This window comes from Convolutriloba macropyga, chromosome 15, assembly GCF_964194025.1.
Source record: "Convolutriloba macropyga chromosome 15, txConMacr16.3, whole genome shotgun sequence".
In the NCBI taxonomy this organism is placed as follows: Eukaryota; Metazoa; Xenacoelomorpha; order Acoela; family Convolutidae; genus Convolutriloba; species Convolutriloba macropyga.
In genome coordinates this window covers 13,611,450-13,638,601 of record NC_134482.1, presented here as the reverse complement: position 1 = coordinate 13,638,601, position 27,152 = coordinate 13,611,450, and the positions used below count along the sequence as shown (strand labels likewise).

The 27,152-nt window shown below is 37.2% G+C and overlaps 1 protein-coding gene across 3 annotated transcripts; it reads left to right on the top strand.

Annotated features, from left to right (window-relative positions):
* Nucleotides 1-9,093: 9,093 nt before the first annotated feature.
* Nucleotides 9,094-26,242, top strand: LOC142354013 (glutathione S-transferase Mu 6-like). Of its 3 annotated transcripts, none has more exons than XM_075406273.1 (3): nt 9,094-9,532; nt 10,054-10,306; nt 25,710-26,242. In XM_075406273.1, the coding sequence occupies exons 2-3, from the start codon at nt 10,078-10,080 to the stop codon at nt 26,138-26,140; spliced, it is 660 nt and encodes a 219-aa protein (XP_075262388.1). In that variant the 5' UTR covers nt 9,094-9,532; nt 10,054-10,077; the 3' UTR covers nt 26,141-26,242. The 3 variants fall into 3 exon arrangements, with proteins under 3 accessions (XP_075262388.1, XP_075262389.1, XP_075262387.1); XM_075406274.1 differs by having other exon boundaries at nt 9,094-9,538; nt 10,070-10,306; XM_075406272.1 differs by having other exon boundaries at nt 9,094-9,538.
* The last annotated feature ends 910 nt before the right edge of the window (nt 26,243-27,152 follow it).

Here is a 27,152-nt window from a genome sequence, read left to right as displayed (position 1 = left end):
CACAAAAACTCATGCCAAAACTCCAGCACTCGCTGTTCCTGAATACAGTTGATTAGGGATAAAGCACTTCCAGATGCTTATATTTCTTCTTTCGATGTGCAGAATATATGCACATTCATGTCATGCGGTGTTTTATAGTTTTTTTTCCTACAGTATAAGCATAATGATTATCTTTTGAGAACTTATGTTCTGAGGACTTCTCTCGAAACATATGTTTTAAGTCGCAAGTTTAATTTCAAAAACTTGTATCTCGAATGGCTAGTTTGAAATCAATGTGAGTTGAATGGTTAAGTTGTGAGGACTTGTAAGTCCAATGATCATCTTATAAAAACTTGCAAGTCTTCGGAAGAAAAACATGCAAGGCGATGTATCCCTGTGCAAAAACTTGCAAGAAACTGACAAGTTCATACAAGTTAACCATTAAAATTTCAACCGGGATCTTACAAACCCGGGATCTTTCACCCGGGATCTCTATTTTGCCATAAAACTCTGTTGCATCTGCTCACAGTACATAGAATTGAAGTATATAGAGTATACTTGGATATAGAATCAAAAACCCAAAAATTTGGACGGCAACCCTTTTATTTCGATTCATATAACCCGCAGTTTGAATCAAAAACTCGCTATATCGAATAATAAAACTTAGTGTTTTGATGCGCACAGGCCAAATTTTCGATTCATATACTGAAAGTTTCTGATCATAGTTCGCAAATTTGTCAACCAAAAGTTCCTAGAACGAATCATTGTCTTTAAGATGCTTATTCATGGTGGCATAATTGGGTCTTTCCCCTTATAGCCCCCCATGAAATTATAGACCCCCATTATGGTACAATTACCATAATTGGGGGGCTATAGGTTATCTGATCACTAAGCTGGGGGCTATAATGGGAAAGACCAGCATAATTTACCATGTACGATCTTGCTTATTTTCTGTTAGCGATTATCTTGTATTTAGTTTTTGTTGGCAAAGTTAGTTTTAATTTGCACATTTACAAAAAACAGTTAATCATACAAAATCTATTTCCTGATGTTTACTTTTTTTCAATCGATCCGCAGATTATGTGTACCTTCATGTCTTGCGTGTTGCGATGTTTAACTGTTTTTTTTCTACAGAATAAGTTGAATGGTTATCATGTGAAAACGTATCCTCTATGAACTTCTCTCAAAGCATATGATTTATTTCGCTTATTTAATTTCAGAAACTTATAAGTCGAATGGATAATTTGAAAGAAATGTGACTTGAATGTTTAAATTGTGAAAACTTGTAAGTCGAATGGTCAACATATGAAAACTTGTAAGTTTTCGGAAGAAAAACATGCAAGGCGATGCATCGCCTTGTAGGTACTTGCAAGAAACTGACAAGTTGATACAAGTTAGCCATTCAAATTTCAACCGGGATCTTACATAACCGGGATATTTCAACCCGGAACTTTTATTTTTCTCAAAACTCTGTTACATCTACTCACACTACATAGAATTAAAGTATATAGAAGATACTTGGATATAGAATCAAATACCTAAAAATTTGGACAGCAACGCTTTAATTCGATTCATACAACCCGCAGTTTGGATCAAAAACGCACTACCTCGAATCATAAGACTTAGTGTTTGGATGCCCGCAGGCCAAAGTTTCGATTCCTTTTCTGAAAGTTTCTGAGTACACGGATGCTGCTCAATGGATCTGTTTTCATATAAGCTTGATATAACAGATGACATGTATTGGTCAAATACTTTAAAAGATCAGAACGTATGCGGATTCACCTACTTAACCTTATTTTTTATGCACTGATAGCAGTTTTTCATGAATACAACAAAACTTACAAGAGTAAATGCAAGATGAATCTCTAACGTTAGAGGCATTCGTTGTGTTGCCATTTTGCTCATTAACATTTTGATCTGTAGAAAATGGTGGTGTTTCTCTTTCCCGCTTTCTTAAAATTAGAAGATTCCCTATTTTTCCGTTTATTGAATTCGTCTTGTCGCTTGGCGATAAACTGAAAAATAATGACACCTTACAGATTTTTGGGGTCCTTCGAATTTTTCCATTCAAATTTGCTTGAGATAAGAAATTTTAATCAACACTAGTGAAAACATTTTTGCTACATACTGTTTTGTGATCTCATATTAGTTAACTACTTATTGGTATCGGTGGACTCCCAACCCGGGCTCACAGAATCCGAAACAATTTCGGTGGATTGGTTTCACTTCATAGAAACGATTTTTGGATGCTGATTTGCACTCGGCATTTTGATGTTAGAGACCGCGCATTTCAATAGTTATTTATAAACATAGTACCAGGCCTTGCTGAAAGTGAATTTTTTGAGCGGACTTTTAAAACCATATCTACAATTTTTGCTTTGTGTAATTCGTAATTCTGCATTCCTGCCAATATAAGAAGCTTCAGTTCTTGAAGTTTAAAGGAGTAAAATTCAAAATCTACATTACAGAATTGTTTTAATGAACATCAAAAACGTTGACATCTCCATATTTTATATTTGAAGTTTGAGCTTTAGAACGTTTGATAGTCTGAAAACGTCATGGCATAGAATATGTATAGTCTGTCCCATAAGGTTGAAATAAGCAAACGATCGAAAAGCGCCAAAAACGTGCAATTGAACATCAATGTGGTCATTTGAATATCAACGTTTTCTCCATTAAGATTTCCTTGATCAAATTTTTCTACAAGTTTTAAAATTGAACTTTGAACTCTAACCTGTGGCTTTGGAAACGTTTGCTTATTTCAATTTTATGGGACACGCTATAGTTCATTTGTGTTTCACGTTGTCGAATATTCGCTTGTATTAAGTTTTTTTTATGGGACTAAATGTAGTCTGTCCCATAAAGTTGAAAAAATCGAACGGTACAAAAAACGCCAAAATCATGCACTAGCTCTTGCAAATGAGCAATTTGGACAGTGTTTTCGAATCGTTAGATTAAAACGTGTCACACAAAGTTGAAATAAGCTAACGTTTCCAAAGCCACAGGTTAGAGCTCAAAGTTCAATTTTAAAACATGTAGAAAAATTTGATCAAAGAAATCTTAATGCCCGGGTCAAGGTTTTTGGGTAAATTTTCGTAAGAAATGCGGTGAATGCGGTGATTTTTCGTAAGAAATGCGGTGATTGCGGTGAATGCGGTGAAAAAAATAATTCACCGCTTTTCACGGCATTTCTTAAAAAAATTCATCACCAAATTCACCGCATTTCTTACAAAAATTCGCCGCATAGACTATTATGGCAAATTAATGTAAGAAATGCGGTGAATGCGGTGAATGCGGTGAAAAAAAATAATTCACCGCTATTCGACCCCAGGTCTAGGTGTCAACGCTAAAGAGCGTTAAATTATGTGAGATTTTGTTGTGGGCTGAAGTATCCATAATGTTTTCAATAAAATCAGTTGGATGCAGATGAAACTGGAAAGTGTTGAAAGCAGACAAAAGTAGTAAGCAAACCAAAAATTTTTATTTTTAAACCATTTTTTCTATATGATGGAGCAAATTATCGACCCCCCAACCTAAATTTTTGAACTCTTGCTGTAATCTACTTTCAAAAAATTATTGCATATTTTCAAAAAAAAATAGTTGGATGCAATTGAAACTGGAAAGTGTTCAAGGCAGAAAAAAGTAGTGAAAATATCAAACACTTTATTGCAGAAAACTGAACTGCAGAAATTCCAAGGTTGTTTGAAACTTTCTAATTCTTTTCTGCGTTATATTTTCGCAATTTCATTTGGTGTTTGCCTTTTAACTGTACATTGTCTTATTTTGATTTTCTCATTTCGAAGTTTGTTTTACGAACGAATTGTACTTATTTATATTGTCGACTTTGAATTTTGTTTGATTTGATAATTGATTGGTTGATTGATTCTTTCGGTTTTTGAAAAGAGGAAAACAGCGCTAGCGTTGTTGCGTAGAGGCTCAAATGGGAAATTAATCAAAACTAGCGGTTTTGTTTGAAGCTCTTGAATAATTTAAAAAAATGAGTAAAAGTTGCTGAACAGTAAAAAATTGTTGCTGATGGAGATTGTCTGCAGTGAGCTGTCTATTGATGCCTGGTTTGATTAAAAAATCAGCTGAAGCGCTGATTCAGGTAAGAAAAGTTCAGCAGGGTGAACTCATAGAAAGCACGGTGAGTTTTCGTAAGAAATGCGGCAAAATGCGGTGAAAAAAAATATTTTTCACCGCGTATTTCTTACATCTTTTTGTGGTGAATGCGGTGAATCGCGCTGAATTTTTTTTTCAACGCGTTCTCGGTGGCGTTTAATTATTTTTTTTCACCGCTTGATGCGATGAATTTTTTTTTACCGCATATAGCGGTGAATAAAAATAATTCACCGCTTGAGAGAAAGCGGTGAATTATATTTTTTTCACCGCTAGACGCGGTGAAAAAAAATAATTTATCGCATTAAGCGGTGAAAAAGAATAAATCACCGCCACTGAGAACGCGGTGAAAAAAAATAATTCACCGCATTCACCGCAAAAAGATGTAAGAAATACGCGGCGAAAATTATTTTTTTTTCACCGCATTTCACCGCATTTCTTACGAAAATTCACCACCAAACCTCGACCCGGTTGGAGAAAACGTTGATATTCAATTGACCACCTTGATGCTCAATTGCACGATTTTGGCGTTTTTCGAACATTCGCTGATTTCAAATTTATGGGACAGATTATGTATGCAAATGTCCCAAATGTCCACATAGTTGATCAATTGAGGGTTTTCGAAGTTTCGCTGAATTCAGCTTTATGCAGACTTCAGAATGCGTTGAAATTTGATTGCTTAAATCTGTCAAAGTGCTTCAAGTAGGGTTAAAGTGATAAAAATAAACTGCAAATAAAATTTATTGTGATTTTCCTAGTCATTTTTACTTTTCTGCAAAAAAACATGAGGCGAGTAATGTCTATGCAGAAAATATTTTCCCCTTAATAAAAATGAAAAGCCTCCAAATTTAGTTTTTTTGCTAATCCGACATTTTAAGCTCTCGCTGGAATTTTATTGCTCTTGTTCGTTTGATTGTTTGATGTTCAATTGATATTATTTCCTGATCAATAACTTTTCGTCGCTCATTGAAAGGAACACTTTTATCAATCGCAAATGCAGTATACACCTGGTCTTATATGTTATTCGACTAAACTAAGAGATTGCTTGCCTAAACCACTTACGGTGTTTAGAGTTCAAAATTTGTTCGTTTCAGCTGTCATTTACCCAATTTCAAGCCTTAACCCGGTTATCAAGGTTATCCTCATCTCGGTCGTATTGAAATTTAAATAATAATTTAGTGCGAAAATAACAGCTGTGCGAGTCAGAGCCCATAACTTTAATTCGTAGTATTACATAATTTGTGAAATTTGGCAATAAAATGGACAAAGACAGTTCACAATAACCAGATTATTAGTTTAATCATTTCTTGGACGCCATATCCCACACTGTAGGCCCGTTTCAGCGGCCTAATTATTTGCCCTTTTTAAGGTCAAGTGGAGGGGGGGGGGAAGGGTTGAAAATATTTAGGGGTGAATTAATAGAGGGTTGAAATGATAGAGAAGTGAAATGAGAGAGGGATGAAATTTTAGAGGGTTGAAATGATAGGTGTGAAATGATAGAGGGGTGAAAAATAATGGGGGTGACTTGATAGAGGTGAAATGAAAAGGGGGTGAAAATCAGCGGGGTGTTTTAGGGGTTGAACAAATAAGAATGAATGCAAAAGCGGGACACCCCTCTTACATGAATTACGAAGCGTTTTGTGGAATGATACATTTGAAATGACCAAATGGTCCTCTTTAATTGGTAGGGGCGCTGACTCGTAATATCAGAACTCTTTGCTTCAAGTCTCAACAATGACTCTCAAATTGGGCTATTGGAAGATTCGAGGTATGGGAGAGCCAATCAAATTGCTTCTAGAGTACCTTGAAGTTCCCTACGAATGGAAAGAGTACACACCCAAAAACGCCCAGGATTGGTTCGAAAACGACAAGGTTAACCTGGGAATTGAGTTCCCAAATTTGCCCTACTTGATTGACGGTGAGTTCAAAACTGCCCAGACTCAGACGATCATGAAGTACTTGGGTAAGGACAATAAATATGAGCCGGCCCGTGTTGAAGAATTTCGTTTTTCACTTGTAAGAAATCGTCGTTTTTTAATTGTTTTCCTTAGACAAAAACGATCAAATCCCTTACGTGGTAATTGTCGGTTTCTTCGTTATTTTGTCATTATTTTATTGTAAGAAACTATTGTTATAGTCTGTCCCATAAGGTTGAAATAAGCAAACGATCGAAAAACGCCAAAAAAGTGCAATTGAACATCAATGTGGTCATTTGAATATCAACGTTTTCTCCATTAAGATTTCCTTGATCAAATTTTTCTACAAGTTTTAAAATTGAACTTTGAACTCTAACCTGTGGCTTTGGAAACGTTTGCTTATTTCAATTTTATGGGACACGCTATAGTTCATTTGTGTTTCACGTTGTCGAATATTCGCTTGTATTAAGTTTTTTTATGGGACTAAATGTAGTCTGTCCCATAAAGTTGAAAAAATCGAACGGTACAAAAAACGCCAAAATCATGCACTCGCTCTTGCAAATGAGCAATTTGGACAGTGTTTTCGAATCGTTAGATTAAAACGTGTCACACAAAGTTGAAAAATCTAACGTTTCCAAAGCCACAGGTTAGAGCTCAAAGTTCAATTTTAAAACATGTAGAAAAATTTGATCAAAGAAATCTTAATGCCCGGGTCGAGGTATTTGGGTAAACACTGTCCAAATTGCTCTTGCAAATGAGCAATTTGGACAGTGTTTTCGAATCGTTAGATTAAAACGTGTCACACAAAGTTGAAATAAGCTAACGTTTCCAAAGCCACAGGTTAGAGCTCAAAGTTCAATTTTAAAACATGTAGAAAAATTTGATCAAAGAAATCTTAATGCCCGGGTCGAGGTTTTTGGGTAAGTTTTCGTAAGAAATGCGGTGAATGCGGTGATTTTTCGTAAGAAATGCGGTGATTGCGGTGAATGCGGTGAAAAAAAATAATTCACCGCTTTTCACGGCATTTCTTAAAAAAATTCATCACCAAATTCACCGCATTTCTTACGAAAATTCACCGCATAGAATATTATGGCAAATTAATGTAAGAAATGCGGTGAATGCGGTGAATGCCGTGAAAAAAAATAATTCACCGCTATTCGACCCCAGGTCTAGGTGTCAACGCTAAAGAGCGTTAAATTATGTGAGATTTTGTTGTGGGCTGAAGTATCCATATTTTTTTCAATAAAATCAGTTGGATGCAGATGAAACTGAAAAGTGTTGAAAGCAGACAAAAGTAGTGAGCAAACCAAAAATTTTTATTTTTAAACCATTTTTTCTATATGATGGAGCAAATTATCGACCCCCCAACCTAAATTTTTGAACTCTTGCTGTAATATACTTTCAAAAAAATATTGCAAATTTTGAAAAAAAATAGTTGGATGCAATTGAAACTGGAAAGTGTTGAAGGCAGACAAAAGTAGTGAAATTATCAAAAATTTTTATTCTTAAACCATTTTTCTATATGATGGAGCAAATTATCGACCCCCCAACCTTAATTTTTGAACTGTTGCTGTAATCTATTTTCAAAAAATTATTGCGAATTTTGAAAAAAAAATAGTTGGATGCAATTGAAACTGGAAAGTGTTGAAGGCAGACAAAAGTAGTGAAAATATCAAAAATTTTTATTTTTAAACCATTTTTTCTATATGATGGAGCAAATTATCGACCCCCCAACCTAAATTTTTGAACTCTTGCTGTAATCTACTTTCAAAAAATTATTGCATATTTTCAAAAAAAATAGTTGGATGCAATTGAAACTGGAAAGTGTTCAAGGCAGACAAAAGTAGTGAAAATATCAAACACTTTATTGCAGAAAACTGAACTGCAGAAATTCCAAGGTTGTTTGAAACTTTCTAATTCTTTTCTGCGTTATATTTTCGCAATTTCATTTGGTGTTTGCCTTTTAACTGTACATTGTCTTATTTTGATTTTCTCATTTTGAAGTTTGTTTTACGAACGAATTGTACTTATTTATATTGTCGACTTTGAATTTTGTTTGATTTGATAATTGATTGGTTGATTGATTCTTTCGGTTTTTGAAAAGAGGAAAACAGCGCTAGCGTTGTTGCGTAGAGGCTCAAATGGGAAATTAATCAAAACTAGCGGTTCTGTTTGAAGCTCTTGAATAATTTTAAAAAATGAGTAAAAGTTGCTGAACATTAAAAAATTGTTGCTGATGGAGATTGTCTGCAGTGAGCTGTCTATTGATGCCTGGTTTGACTAAAAAATCAGCTGAAGCGCTGATTCAGGTAAGAAAAGTTCAGCAGGGTGAACTCATAGAAAACACGGTGAGTTTTCGTAAGAAATGCGGCGAAATGCGGTGAAAAAAAATATTTTTCACCGCGTCTTTCTTACATCTTTTTGTGGTGAATGCGGTGGATCGCGCTGAATTTTTTTTCACCGCGTTCTCGGTGGCGGTTAATTATTTTTTTTCACCGCTTGATGCGATGAATCATTTTTTTTCACCGCATATAGCGGTGAATAAAAATAATTCACCGCTTGAGAGAAAGCAGTGAATTATTTTTTTTTCACCGCTAGACGCGGTGAAAAAAAAATATTTCATCGCATTAAGCGGTGAAAAAGAATAAATCACCGCCGCTGAGAACGCGGTGAAAAAAAATAATTCACCGCATTCACCGCAAAAAGATGTAAGAAATACGCGGCGAAAATTATTTTTTTTTCACCGCATTTCACCGCATTTCTTACGAAAATTCACCACCAAACCTCGACCCGGGTGGAGAAAACGTTGATATTCAATTGACCACCTTGATGCTCAATTGCACGATTTTGGCGTTTTTCGAACATTCGCTGATTTCAAATTTATGGGACAGATTATGTATGCAAATGTCCCAAATGTCCACATAGTTGATCAATTGAGGGTTTTCGAAGTTTCGCTGAATTCAGCTTTATGCAGACTTCAGAATGCGTTGAAATTTGATTGCTTAAATCTGTCAAAGTGCTTCAAGTAGGGTTAAAGTGATAAAAATAAACTGCAAATAAAATTTATTGTGATTTTCCTAGTCATTTTTACTTTTCTGCAAAAAAACATGAGGCGAGTAATGTCTATGCAGAAAATATTTTCCCCTTAATAAAAATGAAAAGCCTCCAAATTTAGTTTTTTTGCTAATCCGACATTTTAAGCTCTCGCTGGAATTTTATTGCTCTTGTTCGTTTGATTGTTTGATGTTCAATTGATATTATTTCCTGATCAATAACTTTTCGTCGCTCATTGAAAGGAACACTTTTATCAATCGCAAATGCAGTATACACCTGGTCTTATATGTTATTCGACTAAACTAAGAGATTGTTTACCTAAACCACTTACGGTGTTTAGAGTTCAAAATTTGTTCGTTTCAGCTGTCATTTACCCAATTTCAAGCCTTAACCCGGTTATCAAGGTTATCCTCATCCCGGTCGTATTGAAATTTAAATAATAATTTAGTGCGAAAATAACAGCTGTGCGAGTCAGAGCCCATAACTTTAATTCGTAGTATTACATAATTTGTGAAATTTGGCAATAAAATGGACAAAGACAGTTCACAATAACCAGATTATTAGTTTAATCATTTCTTGGACGCCATATCCCACACTGTAGGCCCGTTTCAGCGGCCTAATTATTTGCCCTTTTTAAGGTCAAGTGGAGGGGGGGGGGGGGGGAGGGGGTTGAAAATATTTAGGGGTGAATTAATAGAGGGTTGAAATGATAGAGAAGTGAAATGAGAGAGGGATGAAATTTTAGAGGGTTGAAATGATAGGTGTGAAATGATAGAGGGGTGAAAAATAATGGGGGTGACTTGATAGAGGTGAAATGAAAAGGGGGTGAAAATCAGCGGGGTGTTTTAGGGGTTGAACAAATAAGAATGAATGCAAAAGCGGGACACCCCTCTTACATGAACTACGAAGCGTTTTGTGGAATGATACATTTGAAAAGACCAAATGGTCCTCTTTAATTGGTAGGGGCGCTGACTCGTAATATCAGAACTCTTTGCTTCAAGTCTCAACAATGACTCTCAAATTGGGCTATTGGAAGATTCGAGGTATGGGAGAGCCAATCAAATTGCTTCTAGAGTACCTTGAAGTTCCCTACGAATGGAAAGAGTACACACCCAAAAACGCCCAGGATTGGTTCGAAAACGACAAGGTTAACCTGGGAATTGAGTTCCCAAATTTGCCCTACTTGATTGACGGGGAGTTCAAAACTGCCCAGACTCAGACGATCATGAAGTACTTGGGTAAGGACAATAAATATGAGCCGGCCCGTGTTGAAGAATTTCGTTTTTCACTTGTAAGAAATCGTCGTTTTTTAATCGTTTTCCTTAGACAAAAACGATCAAATCCCTTACGTGGTAATTGTCGGTTTCTTCGTTATTTTGTCATTATTTTATTGTAAGAAACTATTGTTATAGTCTGTCCCATAAGGTTGAAATAAGCAAACGATCGAAAAACGCCAAAAACGTGCAATTGAACATCAATGTGGTCATTTGAATATCAACGTTTTCTCCATTAAGATTTCCTTGATCAAATTTTTCTACAAGTTTTAAAATTGAACTTTGAACTCTAACCTGTGGCTTTGGAAACGTTTGCTTATTTCAATTTTATGGGACACGCTATAGTTCATTTGTGTTTCACGTTCTCGAATATTCGCTTGTATTAAGTTTTTTTATGGGACTAAATGTAGTCTGTCCCATAAAGTTGAAAAAATCGAACGGTACAAAAAACGCCAAAATCATGCACTCGCTCTTGCAAATGAGCAATTTGGACAGTGTTTTCGAATCGTTAGATTAAAACGTGTCACTCAAAGTTGAAAAAAGCTAACGTTTCCAAAGCCACAGGTTAGAGTTCAAAGTTCAATTTTAAAACTTGTAGAACTAAAAAAACTAAAAAACGACGAAAAAAAACAATCAGAAAACGACGATATCTTTTTGAAAGAAAAAAACGATGTAAGAAACGAAAAAAAGATCAATTCTTACAAACAAAAGGTCAATCAATTCTACAATTCGAGCATTTCTTACAAGGAAAAGATGACTTAATGACGGAAACAAACGAAAACGAAGAAAACGATGAAAAAACGACGAAAATAGCGATTTATTGCAAAAAGATTGTCGTTTTTTCGTCATTATCCTCAACACGGGGGTGCTATTTGATAAAATCCCCCCACCCCCCCCCCCGGGTTCAGGTTCAGACCAGAATCAATTCTGATCAGACCTTGGTACCTATTAAATTAGGCGAGTAAGCCTGAAAAAAATTGCGTCATTCGACGCGATAATATTTAACAATATATGCCTTACGAATAAGATAGCCAATCAAAATTAGCTTTTGATAAATGCGTCAAAATCGTTTCAAGTTTCGTTTCAAGCAACAAAACAGTTCAAATGAGATAACCAGCAACCACAGACAGGTATTTGCCCGACCTACTTGAGTTGCGAACAGTGGGATCCTGCGCGGCGCAACTCAATGGTCAAGAAAAAGTTTTGACCATACCTTCTGTCTGGACATTATCAAATTTTGGACCGATAGGGCTGATCAGTACCCACCAATATTTTGGTCTGTATCATCTGCCCTGTAACGGCTGCTCTCCTATCAAAGTCAAGGAAAACTTTACACCGCCCAGTTCGTTTCAGCGATTTCAATTTGTCCGGAAATTGTGTTTTGCAGTTAACTTTTGTGAACTGTATTATCAGCTATACTGTAGATTACCGTTGCATTACTTGTTGCAGAATTTTTCTTGATAACTAATTGCTCACCTTTGCTGCATAACAAACTTGTTCTCTCAGAATAAAAAAATAATTCAAATTGAAACAATAGGATATTTGTTGAGTTTTTGTTAATAACTCAATTTATAAATCGAAATTTCAAATTATCTCGAAGTACTGTCCTTGGTGATAGACCTAATAACTATTTGGAACAATAATGAACTTGGTTAATCAAGTAACAAAAAAGCGCGAACGCAAAGAAAAATGTTATCTGAATTTCCAATTATTCGCTTTGGTAACAAATTTCTAGCCTTTAATTGGCCTCAATAACACTAATATTGAAACTAGGCTAGGCTTCGTTGAAGCCAGTAAAGGCAACTGACTAAGTGCTTTGCACAAAATTTCTCTTACTTAGGAACTTTGTTCCTCAGAAAGAAAGATTGATAATATCAAAGTTAATTCTCTTCTCACAAGTCAAAGTTAAGTTAAAACTGTAGAATCACTAATATGAATTACAGAAATAAGACACGATAACAATTAATTTACTGCTCAAGAATGTGTGCTTCAATACGCAATGTCTGTGAGTTTAATATAACCAAATATACGAGTTTCAAATGATTTTTGTTAGTTTTTGAAGCTCCTTTTAAGCTGCTAGTCACGTGCATTTACATGTCAAATTCAACTGTTGATTGGTTGTAGATAGTACTGTGGGCAGAATGTGAACACTTTTCCATAACGTCATTTTTTCTGTGTAAATTTGATGTCATGGGAAATCTGTTAACCATGTAGAAATTTTGTCGAATATTCTGTATCAATAACATGTTGATTCGCAATCTAATCGCAAAGAATCTGATGCAAAACTGTTAAGTCTTAGTATTGTTTTGCTGGTGGTTGAAGTAGTTCGAGTTTGAGTTTCCCTTCATGTATGACGATTGTGTGCTAATAATAGTTGCTAAATATAAATGTTGAAGAAATTGAACAAATCCGTATGGATTCATTAGAATGTAGCATTAAATTTCGCTTGTCATGCTATTCTAAATTGAACTGCTTGAAATGACCTTGGAACGCTATTCAATTTGATTTCTGAGTTATTAAGTTTAGCCGCAATATCGCCGGCCCTGTTTTCTATCGCAAAAACATCTTTTCCAGGTAAAACTGGGGCGAGCTTCACTACTGGTCTCTTGTACACTCCGTCGTTCGTTCGAACTAACGCCGATCGGATCACACCGTCAGACTCATCGATGGTCTCCGTAACTCAACCTAGGTTGTAATATCGACGCTGATCGCTGTCTTCGATTAACGAAACGAGATCGCCTTCTTCAAGGGTTTCATTTGCTGTAGATCGCCATTTTTGCCGATTATTCAGAGCTGGCAGATCTTCTTTACGAAATCTGTCCCATTTTAGATTTGCATATGCTTGAGTTTGTCGAAAAAGCTTTCGATGGTCAACAAATTTTTCTGCGCATGGTAGATAGGGTAAGCAAACCTTCCTGTTGCCAAGCAGGAAGCGATTGGGGGTCAATGCTTCTAAGTCAACGTCCGAACTGACTGGAGTCAACGGTCTTGCGTTCAATGTCTGCTCAACAATACACATCGTTGTCGAAAGAACGTCCTCGGTGACTGATCTGTTCCCCAACACTGCACAAATTGCTTTCTTGCAACTTCTCACCAACCGTTACCATTCTCCTTCGAAGTGAGGTGCTGCAAGTTGTTTGAACTTCTATCTGATTCCTCGTTGAATTAGATGTTCTTGGATCCCTTCTTTGTTCCATGGCGCAATGTACTCTGCACACTCTCTTTCAGCTCCAACAAAGTTTGTTCCGTTGCCACTGATGATTGCACTTAGTTTGCCTCTTCGAGTAATAAATCTCATTATTAGATTGAGACAACTGTCTGTGTCCAACTTAGGTACCACTTCTATATGCACCGCTCTCATAGTTAGACAAGTAAAGAGACAACAACATCGCTTTTCATTTCTTCGCCCACTCTTCACAATGAAACGGCCAAAATAGTCGACTTCAACAATTGTAAAGGCTGTTGAAGCATCTAACCGTTCTTCGGTTAGATCTGCCATGACTGGTGCTATCGTTTGTGCACGGCCTTTCTGCAGTTAACGCACTTGTTCTTGATTGATCTTAAGGCGTTCCGTATGCCTAGTATCCACATCTCCTGCTGAACAATGTTTCTCACATACTCAGTGCCTTCGTGTTGATTGTTCTTGTGCCCGTTTCGCAAGAATAATTCAACCGCATGATGCTTCCAATGTAGTAATTTCGGATGCTTTGCATTGAATTCCAATTGACTTTCGCTTATTCTGCCTTTGGCTCGAATAATTCCCTCTTCGTCTAAGAAAGGGGAGAATTGTAGGATTTTGCTGCCTTTTGGAATTTCCTTTTCAGCTTTGTCCTCAATGTTGATTGCTCTGGTGCCAATGTCCGCTGGGTTGTTGATACAGCTCACATGTTTCCACTGTGAAACATCAGTTGTATCTAGTATCTCAGCCACTCGATTGGCCGCAAACACTTGTTGTTTACGAGGGGAACGGTGTATCCACTGCAGTACCGTAGTTGAGTCTGACCAAAAACTTCAACTATTCATCTTTTTTCCATGTTCCTTGACTATCTGTTCTTTCAACCTCACTGCCATGACTGCCGCTTGCAATTCCAATCGCCGTATTGAAAGATGCCTCATCGGTGCCACTCTGCATTTTCCAATGACAAATGCTAAGTCAGCTGAGTATTCTTTTGGTTGTGAACGTAGAGGGGCTACTGCACACATCGTGTCTTCGGATGCGTCAGCAAACACAAGAAGTTCGGCTTTATCCCTCTCTCTGCTGAAGTATCTTCTATCGATGCTTGTTTCAATCACTATTGGAAGTTGTTCTTCCCACCTCAGGAATTCGTCTTCTTCACTAGGCTCAACTTCGTTGTCCCAATGTTGTCCATTATTAGTCCGGATGCCTTTCAGAAGTCGTCTCGTGAACACTGAACGGAGCAAACAATCCGATCGGGTCGAATACTGAAGATACCACTGACAGAATCTTTCTCTGGGTTTTAGGTGTTTCCACCTCTTTGTTCTTACCTCTGCATACTGGATGACTGTCATCAATAACGGTCCATTGTAGTCCTAGCACTGAAGATCCCTCCGTATTGGGTTCCACTTCGACTTGCTTTGTGTTGCTGATTGACTTCCAGTCTTCTGGGATTGCTTTGGTAACTGCGTCCTTGTTGCTTATCCCCTTCTTCAGTTCAAATCCATGTCATGAGAGAAGAGGTTTTAGTTGATTGAAGACTTCAATTGCTTCAGGGGTTTCCACTGATTTGATGAAATCGTCCATGTAGAGGTTGCTTTGTATTGCCTTGGTTGCTATTTGATACTGTTCTTCGTTGTCCAGTCCCAGTCACTTGAGAGCATAGTTTGCGCAAGTTGGAGAACTCTTTGCTTCAGACAAGTGACGCTGATATCCGAAAAGGTTCACTTGTTCTTGGACGTCATAAGAACCTCAATCAACTTCTATCTTGTTTGGGAACTTGCACTTGTAGAAACATCGATTCGATGTCAGCTGTCAGGGCTATTGGTCCTTCACGGAAACTGAATATTCTTCCAATCAACCCATGTAGCAGGTCAGGTCCTGCTAGTAGCTTATCATTTAGGCATACTTCTTTGTACTTTGAGGCAGCATTGCAAACACGCCTTACTTTGCCAGGCTTGTTCCGGTTTAGCACTGGATGGTTTGGCAAATACCATTCTTTCCCGAAGGTGCCTTTGACCCGTCCAGTATGTTTACGAATGCCTTTTCTACATCTGTATCTATTGACCGCTGATACAAATTCTTCAGGTTTGGGTCCCTTTGGAATCTTCGCTCCAGTGAGTAAAGCTGACGCAAGGCTGAGCTGTAGTTGTTTGATAGGTTTGACTCTGCTTCACTTCAGCATTCTCACTTCGTACCGCTCGCCTGTGATATTCGTCGTACTCTCTAGCATCTTCTGTGCCTGCAGTTCCTTCTTTGACTGACTGACGACTTTGATTTTCGAAGCATAAGTTTCTATATCCCACCAGGTTTGGATATTCTCAGCAACTATCACATCTTCAGTGAAGGCAAAATGACAAACATTTTGTCTTCTTTGCCCGTCATGGGTCCACTGACTACCCATCCTAGCGCTGTTAAAACGGCGAAAGGTTCACTTCGTGTTCCTATCCTGTAGTCCAATGCGCGTTGTAGCTCATAAGCATCTTGACCAAGGATAATGCCAACCTCCATCAAGTTGAAGCTTTTGTTGGGTAAAACACTCAAGTGATTGAAGCTTTGCTTCAGCTTGTTGTTGTTTTAGTTTGTGTTTCCCGCTTCAATTGAATGCACCTTTGAATGTAGTCCCTTTATTTTGAGAGGAACCTTTTCTGGCTTCAGATCCTTCGTTCCGTGTATGCCAGTTATGTTGAGCGTCACATCGGTGCCGTGGGCTCGTAACTTCTCTTACACACTTTGATCGATGAATGAAAACGTTGATCCACTATCGAGGAAAGCATATGCGTTCAGCCTGTTGCCACTGCTCTTTATTGAGACAGGAACTATCTGAAAAAGCTAGTAACTTCGTTACTCTGGTTGATTGTTGCTGCGATTACGTTGACTGCGTGATTGCCCTCGTCAAATTGGTTGTCTGAGTGTAGCAATCGCTTGTGATTCTTGATGCATCCATTGATGCCGCACGCATTGACTTTACAATCTTTGATTGCATGTCCTTTATCTAGACATCCGTAACATCAGCGTTGCTTCCTCACTGCTGCGTACCGATCATTCACACTTAAGTTCCTGAATAGTGGACAGTTCCATATTTTATGAGTACCATCAGCTAGTGGACAGTGATCACTTTGCGTTTGATTCGTTTCTTTCACGTTCGAACTTGCACTGAAGTTCGATGTTTTCGAGAACCGTTTGTCTGTAATTGTGCTTCTTCGGTCTTCTTCTCTTCGCTCTCCCTTGAAAGCTGAAAACCCTTCGTGCACGAATGCTATCCTAGATAGCCACTTTTCAAACATAATTAGATCAAGCCAATCTTCATCTTTATAATCAACATAGAACCACCACTTCTCTTTGAGAACTTGAGGTAGTTTATCTACTGCCATATACAGTGTCGAGCTCGATTGCAGATCAACAATCTGCTTGTACTCTTTGAGCACATTCACAAAGTTCGAAACAATAACTGAGAAACTGATCAGACCTGTTGAGTCGTGAGGTTTCACCTGACTTGCTTTGCGAAGACACTCCAGTTGTGCATCAATGATCACATGAGGCCTTCTAAATTTCCTCTCCAGAATGCTCCATGCAGCACCATAGAACTGTCCAGAATAGCCCATTCCAGAGATTGCTGACCTTGCCTTGCCTGTGAGTAGGGTCTTCAGGTGGCTCATCTTTGAGTTTGGTATTTGAGTTGATCCACTGTAGCAATGAACATACTAGACCACTCCGGCCATTCGAGGGGTTTTCCATCAAAACTATTCAACTTGAGCTTTGGTAGGCTACTGCTTCCCGCGTACCCAATGTTGTATCGTGGGCAGACCAGCTCTGGGGAAAACCTCTCGGTCTTCAACATTTGAGGATCGGTCTCGTGAGCTGCGATATCGTGAGAAGTGACTATTCCTGTTCACTTCAGGGATGGCTTCGAAGCGAGCTGTTGACCATTCTGGTGTTAGAAGGTTGTCGATTCTGCTGGCCCAGTAAGAGACATTTCTCTTCTTGGGGGTCCAGTTGAAGGGTGGTTTGTCTCGAGCACTGGTTGATTGGGAACGAGCATCATCGCTCTCTAATGCTGTTCTCTTCACTTTGCGCTCTAGCTCGCGCTCTTCCTCCAGTAGTTGATGCTTGGTTTCCAGTTCCTTCATTTGCATTTCCAGCTCTAGCGTCCTCCGCTCAAACCGTGCTTGTTCCAGTCGCATCTTGGTTTCGAATTCGATATCGAATTTCCTCATCTTTTCCTCTTGCCTTTGCTTTGCTGATGATGTTTCCGAAACATTCTCCGTCTCTTGGCCACTTGCTGTTGCTCAATTTTGCACTGTTTGAGCAACTGGGCTGTCTGTTGGGTAGTTGTTGTTGCTCTCGCTGTCGTTCACTGCATGGGTTTCGTTGCTTTGCTCTGCATTCATTTTTGGTTGCGTGCCTTTGCTTATATATGCAAGCCAATGATAGTCCAAACTTGCTTTGCACTTCCTTGCTGCTTTCAGATTTTCTTCAACGAAATTTCTTGGTAGGGCGCAAGCTTGTTTCGACGCCGCAGTTGGTTGGGTATTTCTTCCTTTAGGACGTGGACAGTCTGTTGATAGGGGCCCTTTAGTTTGTTGGGTCGATCTGAATCTTCAATTATTTTGTAGCCAATCCCTGTTTTAGTGTTAAATTCTCCCACTAAATCTTGGAACTTCTTGTCGTACCTTTGAGCTGTTGGTTGAAGCTCCTCTCTGCTGGTTGTGCTTGGATTGCCTAGTTGCGGTTTGCTTTGTTTGTTCCTTTTAAGCGAGGTCAACTCTTCAACGTGTTTTGTGAATTGCAATCGCAACTTTCGCTCTGCCTCACTGGCGTTGCGCTGTTGATTCGTTTGAATTTCTTTGGGGTGTCCATCTGGCACTCTCTTCATCAAATTGGACAGCAGTTTGCCTTCCACTGTCCGGGTCGGCGGACCAAATGTAACGGCTGCTCTCCTATCAAAGTCAAGGAAAACTTTATACCGCCCAGTTCGTTTCAGCGGTTTCAAATCTGTCCGGATATTGTGTTTTTCCAGTTAACTTTTGGGATCTGTATTATCCGCTTTGCTGTAGATTACCGATGCATTACTTGTTGCACAATTACTCTTGATAACTAATTGCTCAGCTTTGCTGTATAACAAACTTGTTTCTCTCAGAATAACAAAATAATTCAAATTGAAACAATCGAATATTTGTTGAGTTTTTGTTAATATCTCAATTTATAAATCGGAATTTCATATTAAATGAACTTGGTTAATCAAGTAACAAAATAGCGCGAACGCAAAGAAGATTGCTATCTGAATTTCCAATTATTCGCTTTGGTAACAAATTTCTAGTCATTAATTGGCCTCAATAACACCAATATTGAAATTAGGCTAGGCTTCGTTAAAGCCAGTAAGAGCAATTGACTAAGTGCTTTGCACAAAACTTTTCTTACTTAGGAACTTTGTTCCTCAGAAAGAAAGATTGATAATATCAAAGTTAATTCTCTTTTCACAAGTCAAAGTTAAGTTAAAACTGTACAATCACTAATATGATCTACAGAAATAAGACACGATAACAACTAATTTACTGCTCAAGAAAGTGTGCTTCAATACGCACTGTCTGTGATTTTATTATAACCAAATTTACGAGTTTCAACTGATTTTTGGTAGTTTTTCAAGCTCCTTTTAAGCTGCTAGTCACGTGGATTTACATGTCAAATTCAACTGTTGATTGGTTGTAGATAATACTGTCGGCAGAATGTGAACATTTTTCCATAACGTCACCTTTTCAGTTTAAATTTGATATCATGGGAAATTTGTTAACCATGTAGAAGTTTTGTCGAATATTCTGTATCAATAACAGGTTGATTCGCAATTCAATCGCAAAGAATCTGATGCAATACTGTTAAGTCGTAGTATTGTTTTACTGGTGGTTGAGGTAGTTCGAGTTTGAGTTTCACTTCATGTATGCCGATTGTGTACTAATAATAGTTGCTAAATATAAATGTTGATGAAATTGAACAAATCCCTATGGCTTCAATAGAATGTAGCATTAAATTTCGCTTGTCATGCTATTCTAAATTGAACTGCTTGAGATGACCTTGGAGCGCTATTCAATTTGATTTCTGAGTTTTTAAGCTCAGCCGCAATATGCCCCATAAAGACATTGGTCCACTGGGTCTTTTGGTTCATTTGCTTTGGTTAAGGCCCGCATTTGGGTGTGTTTGGTCTCGACAGTAACCATATCCCAGGACCAAACGTGCAGCCAATAGAAGAAACGTACAGTTTCTGCAAAATGTAAGAATGGGTAATGCGTTGACTGCAAATAACAGCCGATCAATGACAAACAACACCTATTTCTACGTGGTTAGACTACTTCATGAATTAAACCTTTGAATTGGGCAACGGTCTTTAAAATGACGGTCTGTTCAATACAAGTTTTTAAAAATTTTCATCTACTTTTCTCGTCCAAAAAAGAGAAACAAAAAATTCCGATTTTTATTGGATACTTCTGCATGTTTAAGTGGATCTGGCCAATGGTCTGGCCTAGGGACTTTTCGGTTTGCTTTTCTTAATAGTTACCGTCAGGCTAAAATGTTACACAACGCACATGATAAACTTTTTTTAGCTACAGACAACCCAGAGAATGGTTACCACTGATCAGACCACCGTCCAAGACCAAAATGATGTCTGATCAGACAATAGAGCGTTCAAAACTTTGTCTGCGTTCGAAGAGCGCTGGAAACCACTTGTGATTAGTGGCTTCGAGCGCACAAAACAGTTCAAATGAGCTACCCAGCGACCAGATTTTTACCCGACCTACTTGAGTTGCGAACAGGGGGATCCTGCGCGGCGCAACTCAATGGTCAAGAAAAAGTTTTGATCATACCTTCTGTCTGGACATTATCAAATTTTGGACCGATAGTGCTGATCAAAACCTACCAATATTTTGATCTGTATCATCTGCCCAATGTAGACATTGGTCCACTGGGTCTGGCCAATACACACATTTTGGTCTGTTCGATCTCGCCAATACCCACATTTCGATCTAGGCAATGCCTAAATTTTGGTTCATTTGCTTTAGTTAGGCCCGTATTTGGGTTTGTTTGGTCTCGACAGTAAACATATCCCAGGACCAAACAAACAGCCAATAGAAGAAACGTACAGTCTCTGCAAAATGTATGAATGGGTAATGCATTGGCTGCTAATAACAACAGATCAATGAAAAACAACACCTATTTCTATGTGGTTAGACTGCTTCATGAAATTAACTTTTGAATTGCGCAACGGTCTTTAAATTGACGGTCTGTTCAATACAAGTTTTTAATAATTTTCATCTACCTTTCTCGTCCAAAAAAGAGAAACAAAAAAATTCCGATTTTTATTGGATACTTCTGCATGTTTAAGTGGATCTGGCCAATGGTCTGGCCTAGGGACTTTTCGGTATGGTCAACGGTTGGGACTTGGTCAGGGAAAAAGTCTGACCTTGCTCTGTCCGGTCTGGCCACAATTTTGGAGAACAGTCAGTTAAATCTTGCAAAAAGTGACTAAAAAATGATTGGTTTGGTCAGGTGTGACCAAATTCTGGTTGATCTGGTCAATAAACATAATTGAATTGATCCGTTGGTAGGGGAATATATAATTGCGCCTTCCATTTTTGTGACCAATACCTGTCTTTGTTTGCTGTTTTCATCCTGAGCAATTGTCATCAAAGCTGCAATTTGATTGCGCTCTTTTTAAGCTTAACATTTTTTTAACTTTTCAAAGCGTATCTGACCAATTTCAGTCAAACTTTAGTTCAGACTTGGTTTGCTTTTCTTAATAGTTACCGTCATGTTAACATGTTATACAACGCTCTTGATAAACTGTTTTCAGCTACAGACAACCCAGTGAAAGGTTACCACTGATCAGACCGTCCAAAACCAAAATGACTTCTGATTAGACTATAGAGCGTTCAAAACTTTGTCTTCGTTCGAAGTGCGCTGGAAACCACTTGAGATTAGACCACACCAGACCGAATTTACCTCTGATTGGCGAAGTTCCGGATCATTGCCCCGACGTTGTATTTAGAGCGCAGAAGGAGTAGGTGTTTGCTTGGAGATGGTTTGAACAAAGGTCACTTCAGCTTGCTGACCAGGCAGCCGAAGAAAATTTTTTGCTTTTTTCAATCAATGTTTTTTCCCGCATTTTAAGTTTAGGTGGAGTTTCCGAGCTCCGTTAAAAACATTTTAAGATATTTTTTAATCTATTTTTTATATATTAATACTTTTACTTAATTTAATTGGAGATATCAAAAAACAACGCACTGGTCAGCAAAAACAATATTCTTCACCAGTACCGAACTTTAAGAGAAATCTCAACTGTGAGTTTCATTTTACATGAAACAACGCCACTTCTCAGCATGATGGGATATTTTGTTGCATTATTTTTTAAAAATGGATTGTACTATGGGGCTCAATGCAGTAACAATAAGCATTGTGATACTAAAGAAAACTGAAGCTATTTATTATTATCAAAAGTATTTGCATTTTCAGAAAATAGAGCTTTGTGAAAATGTTATAATTTCGTTATCAAATTTAATTCTTCTTGGACGCAAAGGAATAAAATTCATTTTTCTTTGAGTTGCAGGGAAGAATAACTGTCTAAAAGCAGTAGACCTGTGATGTTGATTTTTTCCATTTTTTATAATAAAAAATTGTCGCTGGGTAATAGGATTAATGAGCTGAAGGCGCTTTCCCCGTTCTGTGTTTTCTGAAGTTTATTTTTGACAGCTGATTGATTATTTTTTAGTTCCAACAATTATAATTTGATTTTTCCTTCGATTTTCTTTCGTATGACAGCGTATGAAAACTTTCTCGATACCCAGGTCGAGGTCCCAGACCGAAAATCCATATGTCCAGACCGTCCCAGGCAAAACATTTCTATGTCCAGACCGCCCAAGACGGAACGTACCTCTGTCCGGACATTCGTGCCTTCAAAAAATTTTTATTGTTGTTCGTGCGTTCAAAAGTGCCTATGTCCAGACTTTCGTGCATTCAAAATCATATATGACCAGAATTTTGTACGTTTCAAACCAAAATTCGTGCGGTCAATTTTAAAAAATTTGTTCGTTCATGTCCAAACCATCGTGCGTTCAAAAACAACTATGTCCAGACTTTCGTGCGGTCAAAAATTTCAGTGCGTTCTTCTTGCGTTCAAAAGTGCGTATGTCCAGACTATCGTTCGTTCAAAGTTGCCTATGTCCAGACTATCATGCGTTCATTCGTATGTCCAGGCCGTGTAATTTTGAACGCACGACACCCCCCTTCTGTGTTCATTTCGGTCTGGACATATCAACTTTCGGTCTGGGATCTCAGACTGCGTACCCCAATTCTACGGCTTTTCCGGAGATGTCCTCATAGAATTTTTTCTCTAGCATACACAAAGCTGAAAAACTCACGTGAAAAAAAAAGTTAACTGTAGTGAGGATTTCGGGCTCTATGATGGGCTGGGAGATCCACTTAAATCAATAGACCACAATTCATGAGTGTTCTTACTGATAGTTTGTTGCTACTAAGATAAGTTGTATTATCGTGTAAAATTAATTGTTAATGTTTACGGTAATAAAATCTTATGATGTTTGTTATCTACAAAAAACTTTCCTTGAAACAGTTTCTTGGATTGTATGGGTTGCTAAAGCAAACAAATTCAGTTTTTCGGACTTATAATTTGAACTGATGCTCTCTGAGTAACGTGGATATTTACTATATATTGTGTTCTAAATTATCTTTACAGTTTACATTTTGCAACGAATTATCTAGAAATTGTCTTTACTTCAAGCAGAAATTGAGTGCAAACCCGTAGGAACAAATAAGACAGTTTTTGGCTTATTGAATCAGTTTGACTTGACCATTAATTGCATTACAAATTTCATTCGCACACTGTGACTTTTTTACTGTGGCACTGTGCCGGAGATACTCCCCTCATCAGAAAAACGGAATATATTGTTCCATTTGCATGCGTTCCAATCATCATCTCAGATTCCGCGATTGAGTATCCAAATCTCAGATTCCGCGATTTAGTATCCAAATTGAAGCTTTTTTGACAAGCCACTTCACGCCGGGAGTATCTTTTGAGTAACGTTTGTGTGTGTGATAATACCACGGAGGCACCATAATGTTTCCTCACAATTAATTCCAACCCCCTATTATTCATAAACTGTTGAATTAAAAAAGAAAAATTATTGGATTGTTTGAATATAAAAAGTTGATTGAATTTCAGGCTAAAGTATGCGGAAAAAATTTAAAAAATCAATTTTAAAAATCGGTCTCCAGCAACTTCTTGACAAATTCTTCATCAAAATATTTCAACAGAGACTTTACAAAAAAAAATCTTGTAACTTTTCAGCTATATGAAGGAATTTTGTATCAAACAAGAAACTTTTTACAAAACAGTCACTCCATTGCCGGTTTTTTGATTCAGTAGAAAATGTTCTGGCAAAAAGTTATTGGCATTTTTTAAAACTCAATCGTCTAGGAATGAAGAGACAAAAAAATTTTTCATAAAGGAATCTGCAGTGAACCGGACTTAACAATAAAATGCAAAGTATAATCGATCAGCAGTAGTAACTCCTTATATTTTGTTTTCTATTTTTTGTTTCTACTTGTTTAATTTAATAATCTATTCCGATGTTATGTTTATAATTCCATAAATTGACAATTTGTGAATACAATTTTACCTGAACTTATGAGTACAATTTTTCGAAAGATTTCAAATTCAAGTAACTTCTTTCAAACAATTAAGTTGTCATTTATTCTGTTACCCAGCATGGTTTATCTGCACACTCTAATGCACAACGTTTTTCAAAACAAAATAAACGTAAAGAAAATTTGTTTAGCACAGTTTTTGCTTAAAAGGGCAAAAAAAAACGGAGACTATATGCTAATTATCAAAATAAAACGTTTTGCAATTTTTGCTTCTTTTGGCGATATATTTGGCTGTTATAAAAGTTGTTTATATAATTTTGAATAATACGCATTTGGAAACCGAGATAAATTTCATCCTAAGATAGGTTTTATGTGACTCAACAAAAATTTTTTTCAGCTCATAGTCATAAGTCATAAGAATTTTTTTCGGTCAAATAAAAGTTAATCTATCTCACACAAATAGAACCAGTAACGTGCAAATTTGTTCAGCGATTTGTTGACGATGTCTTTCAATCATGTGTTTTTCCCTTTTCATTTATTTTTCAATATTCCTATTTTGCTAGTTTCATATATGCCGCATAATTCAAATATATAGCCACAATTAATTATTCCATTTTTGTTTTAGTCTAATTTTTCGCTGAAAAATATTTTGAAAAGCTATTGTTTTATTGAGCTATTGTTTCTCTTTTCGTTTCTCTCCGGAAAGAAAATTGTACGGAAGACAATTTCACTGCGGTTTTATATTTTAAAAGTTGATCTTTAGAATTGGAAGATAATAAATGCAGGGTCTGGTATCAAGATAGTGGGACCCTAAATTTCAAAGGATATTTTTGCTAATTAACAAAACTTAATCGGATACCACACAAAATGCTAGGTTTTTGAACATCTTAAATCGGAGTCTTCTGCTGAAGCACACTATGCTATTTTTCATCGGCCACTCATTGTGCGCGCTCGACTAATTAAAAGAACTGAAATAATTTCTTAAGTTTTGTCTGATCTGCAGGGCCAAACCACTAAAACATTTAAAAGTTTGCCAAATATTGAAATTTGAAGTATGCACAAGAATTTAGGTATGAGGTTGCAGCTTCATCAATTGGCTAATAGCTGTTTTAGCAGAACGTTTTTTGCTCACTTTGTTCTGCGCAAAAGTGTTTCAACTAGCCGAAATCATAATTGACTGACTTTTGTTAAAAATATCATGAGATTCAAATTCTCAACCAAATTCCTATATGAGCAATGATTTTTGTTTCCGCCTTCTTTATATAATGTTAGCATATTTTTGCGGTAAACAGCGACAAGTTGGATTATATTTAGTAGTTTAAAGCAATGTCAATGTTAATATTAATTGTTAAAGTTGCTTTACCAGAAAAAGTTTTTGCTCCACAATTTCAAGTGAAATCTGTTCCATCTAGGATGTGACAAAAGTTAATTTGTCATTCGGGTTGTTAGGCAGCGCTTTCAATTTCAGCATGAAGCAAATAATTTAATTTTTTCAAGAGTAACGAGAATAGAAGCGTTATAAAATCTGCTTTCATTTAGGTCGAAAGTATGGTTTGTTTGGTGGCGAAACAAACGTCGAAATATCAAAACAGGAAGCGATGATGGACAACGTCTATGATTTTAAGATCAGATTTGCCATACTTTGTTACCAAAGCGACTTCCATGAGAAAAAGTCAGAATTCCTGGATACTCTTCCCGCCAGACTGGTTTATTACGAGGAGCGATTAGCCAATCAGAAATGGCTCATGGGCGAAAAAATATTTGTGGGTGATTTCTTTTTCTGGTCTGGTCTGGACGCGATTGAGTGTCTAGAGCCAAGTTACCTGGACAAATTCCCCAATGTTGCCAGATTCAAAAAGGATGTTGAAAGTTTGCCCCAAATTGACAAGTACCTCAAAAGTGACAAATTCAAGAAATTCCCTCTAAATGGGTACATTGCCCAATGGGGAGGTAAAGATGAAGCTGATTAACATCAACTTACTGATATTGAATTGTATCAATACTGTGTTACAACTCATAGGTTTTGCCATGAGTGCGAGAATTGCAAATTAAATCAACCAGATTCTTAAAAATGTTTTTTTTTTCGGGATTTGCGTTATTCATAAACATCAGATCAGATTAAGGTCTACAACTTTTCTCGGAAAGTCAGATTTTCAATGTTAACGTAAATGATTTTTTAAATCTTCAAAACCTTCTTTTGATATGTGATATCTGGGTGACGCAATAAAGAAAATTTTAGGTACGAAATTTGAAATAATACAATCAAGCAAATTTTAAATGCGAATGGAGTCGTACTATATGGGTTATTGCATATGGGTCGTAAATCACGGACGGGAAAAATTTGTGAGTGAAATCAGGAGAAATGCCTCAAAAGAGTTTTCAAAGAAAGAAGGTAGCAAAAGAGAAAACATGATTCCTTTGTTGATTGCAACTGAACTGAAAATGATAACAACGATGCGCTGTGAGCCAAACCATTACAATTTAATGCCGTAAAATTTGATAAATTCGTGATAGGAGTTTTGGCAAGAAACCGTCAACATATGCTCAAACTGCAAAATCTTCTTTGAGTGCGCTTCAAGAAACTAGTTATTCTAACAAGATTTTGTTAAGACTCGTCAAGATTTACCTATAAAATTTAAGCTATTAAGATCTTGTTAACGAGTGATCAATTTTAGCACGGAAGAGGGATCCCGCATGTCGTGACAAGCTGTAGCATTTTTCGTTTCTTTGTGCTCACATAAGAAAGAAAAACATTCTTGTCGAGCATGGAGGAAATTTCCAGACTTTCCAAAAGAATTAGCTGGAAAAAGTTTACACAAATTAGGATTGTGCTGAAATTATGTTCGATGTGCAGTAAGTTTTCAGCAAAACTCTTAAATAATTTCAGCTCAATGACATTAGGTATAACCAGCATTTATCGTTGTATTAAACAGCAAACTATCGTGCGTCCAGGTTGTCCAATTAATTAAAATTTGCAAAAAA

Bases quoted from the DNA above. Each gene is read 5' to 3' on its own strand.
- LOC142354013 (XM_075406273.1), top strand. From the start codon at position 10,078: ATGACTCTCAAATTGGGCTATTGGAAGATTCGAGGTATGGGAGAGCCA. The intron at 10,307-25,709 runs GTAAGGACAATA...GCTTTCATTTAG, and splicing joins GACGATCATGAAGTACTTGG to GTCGAAAGTATGGTTTGTTT.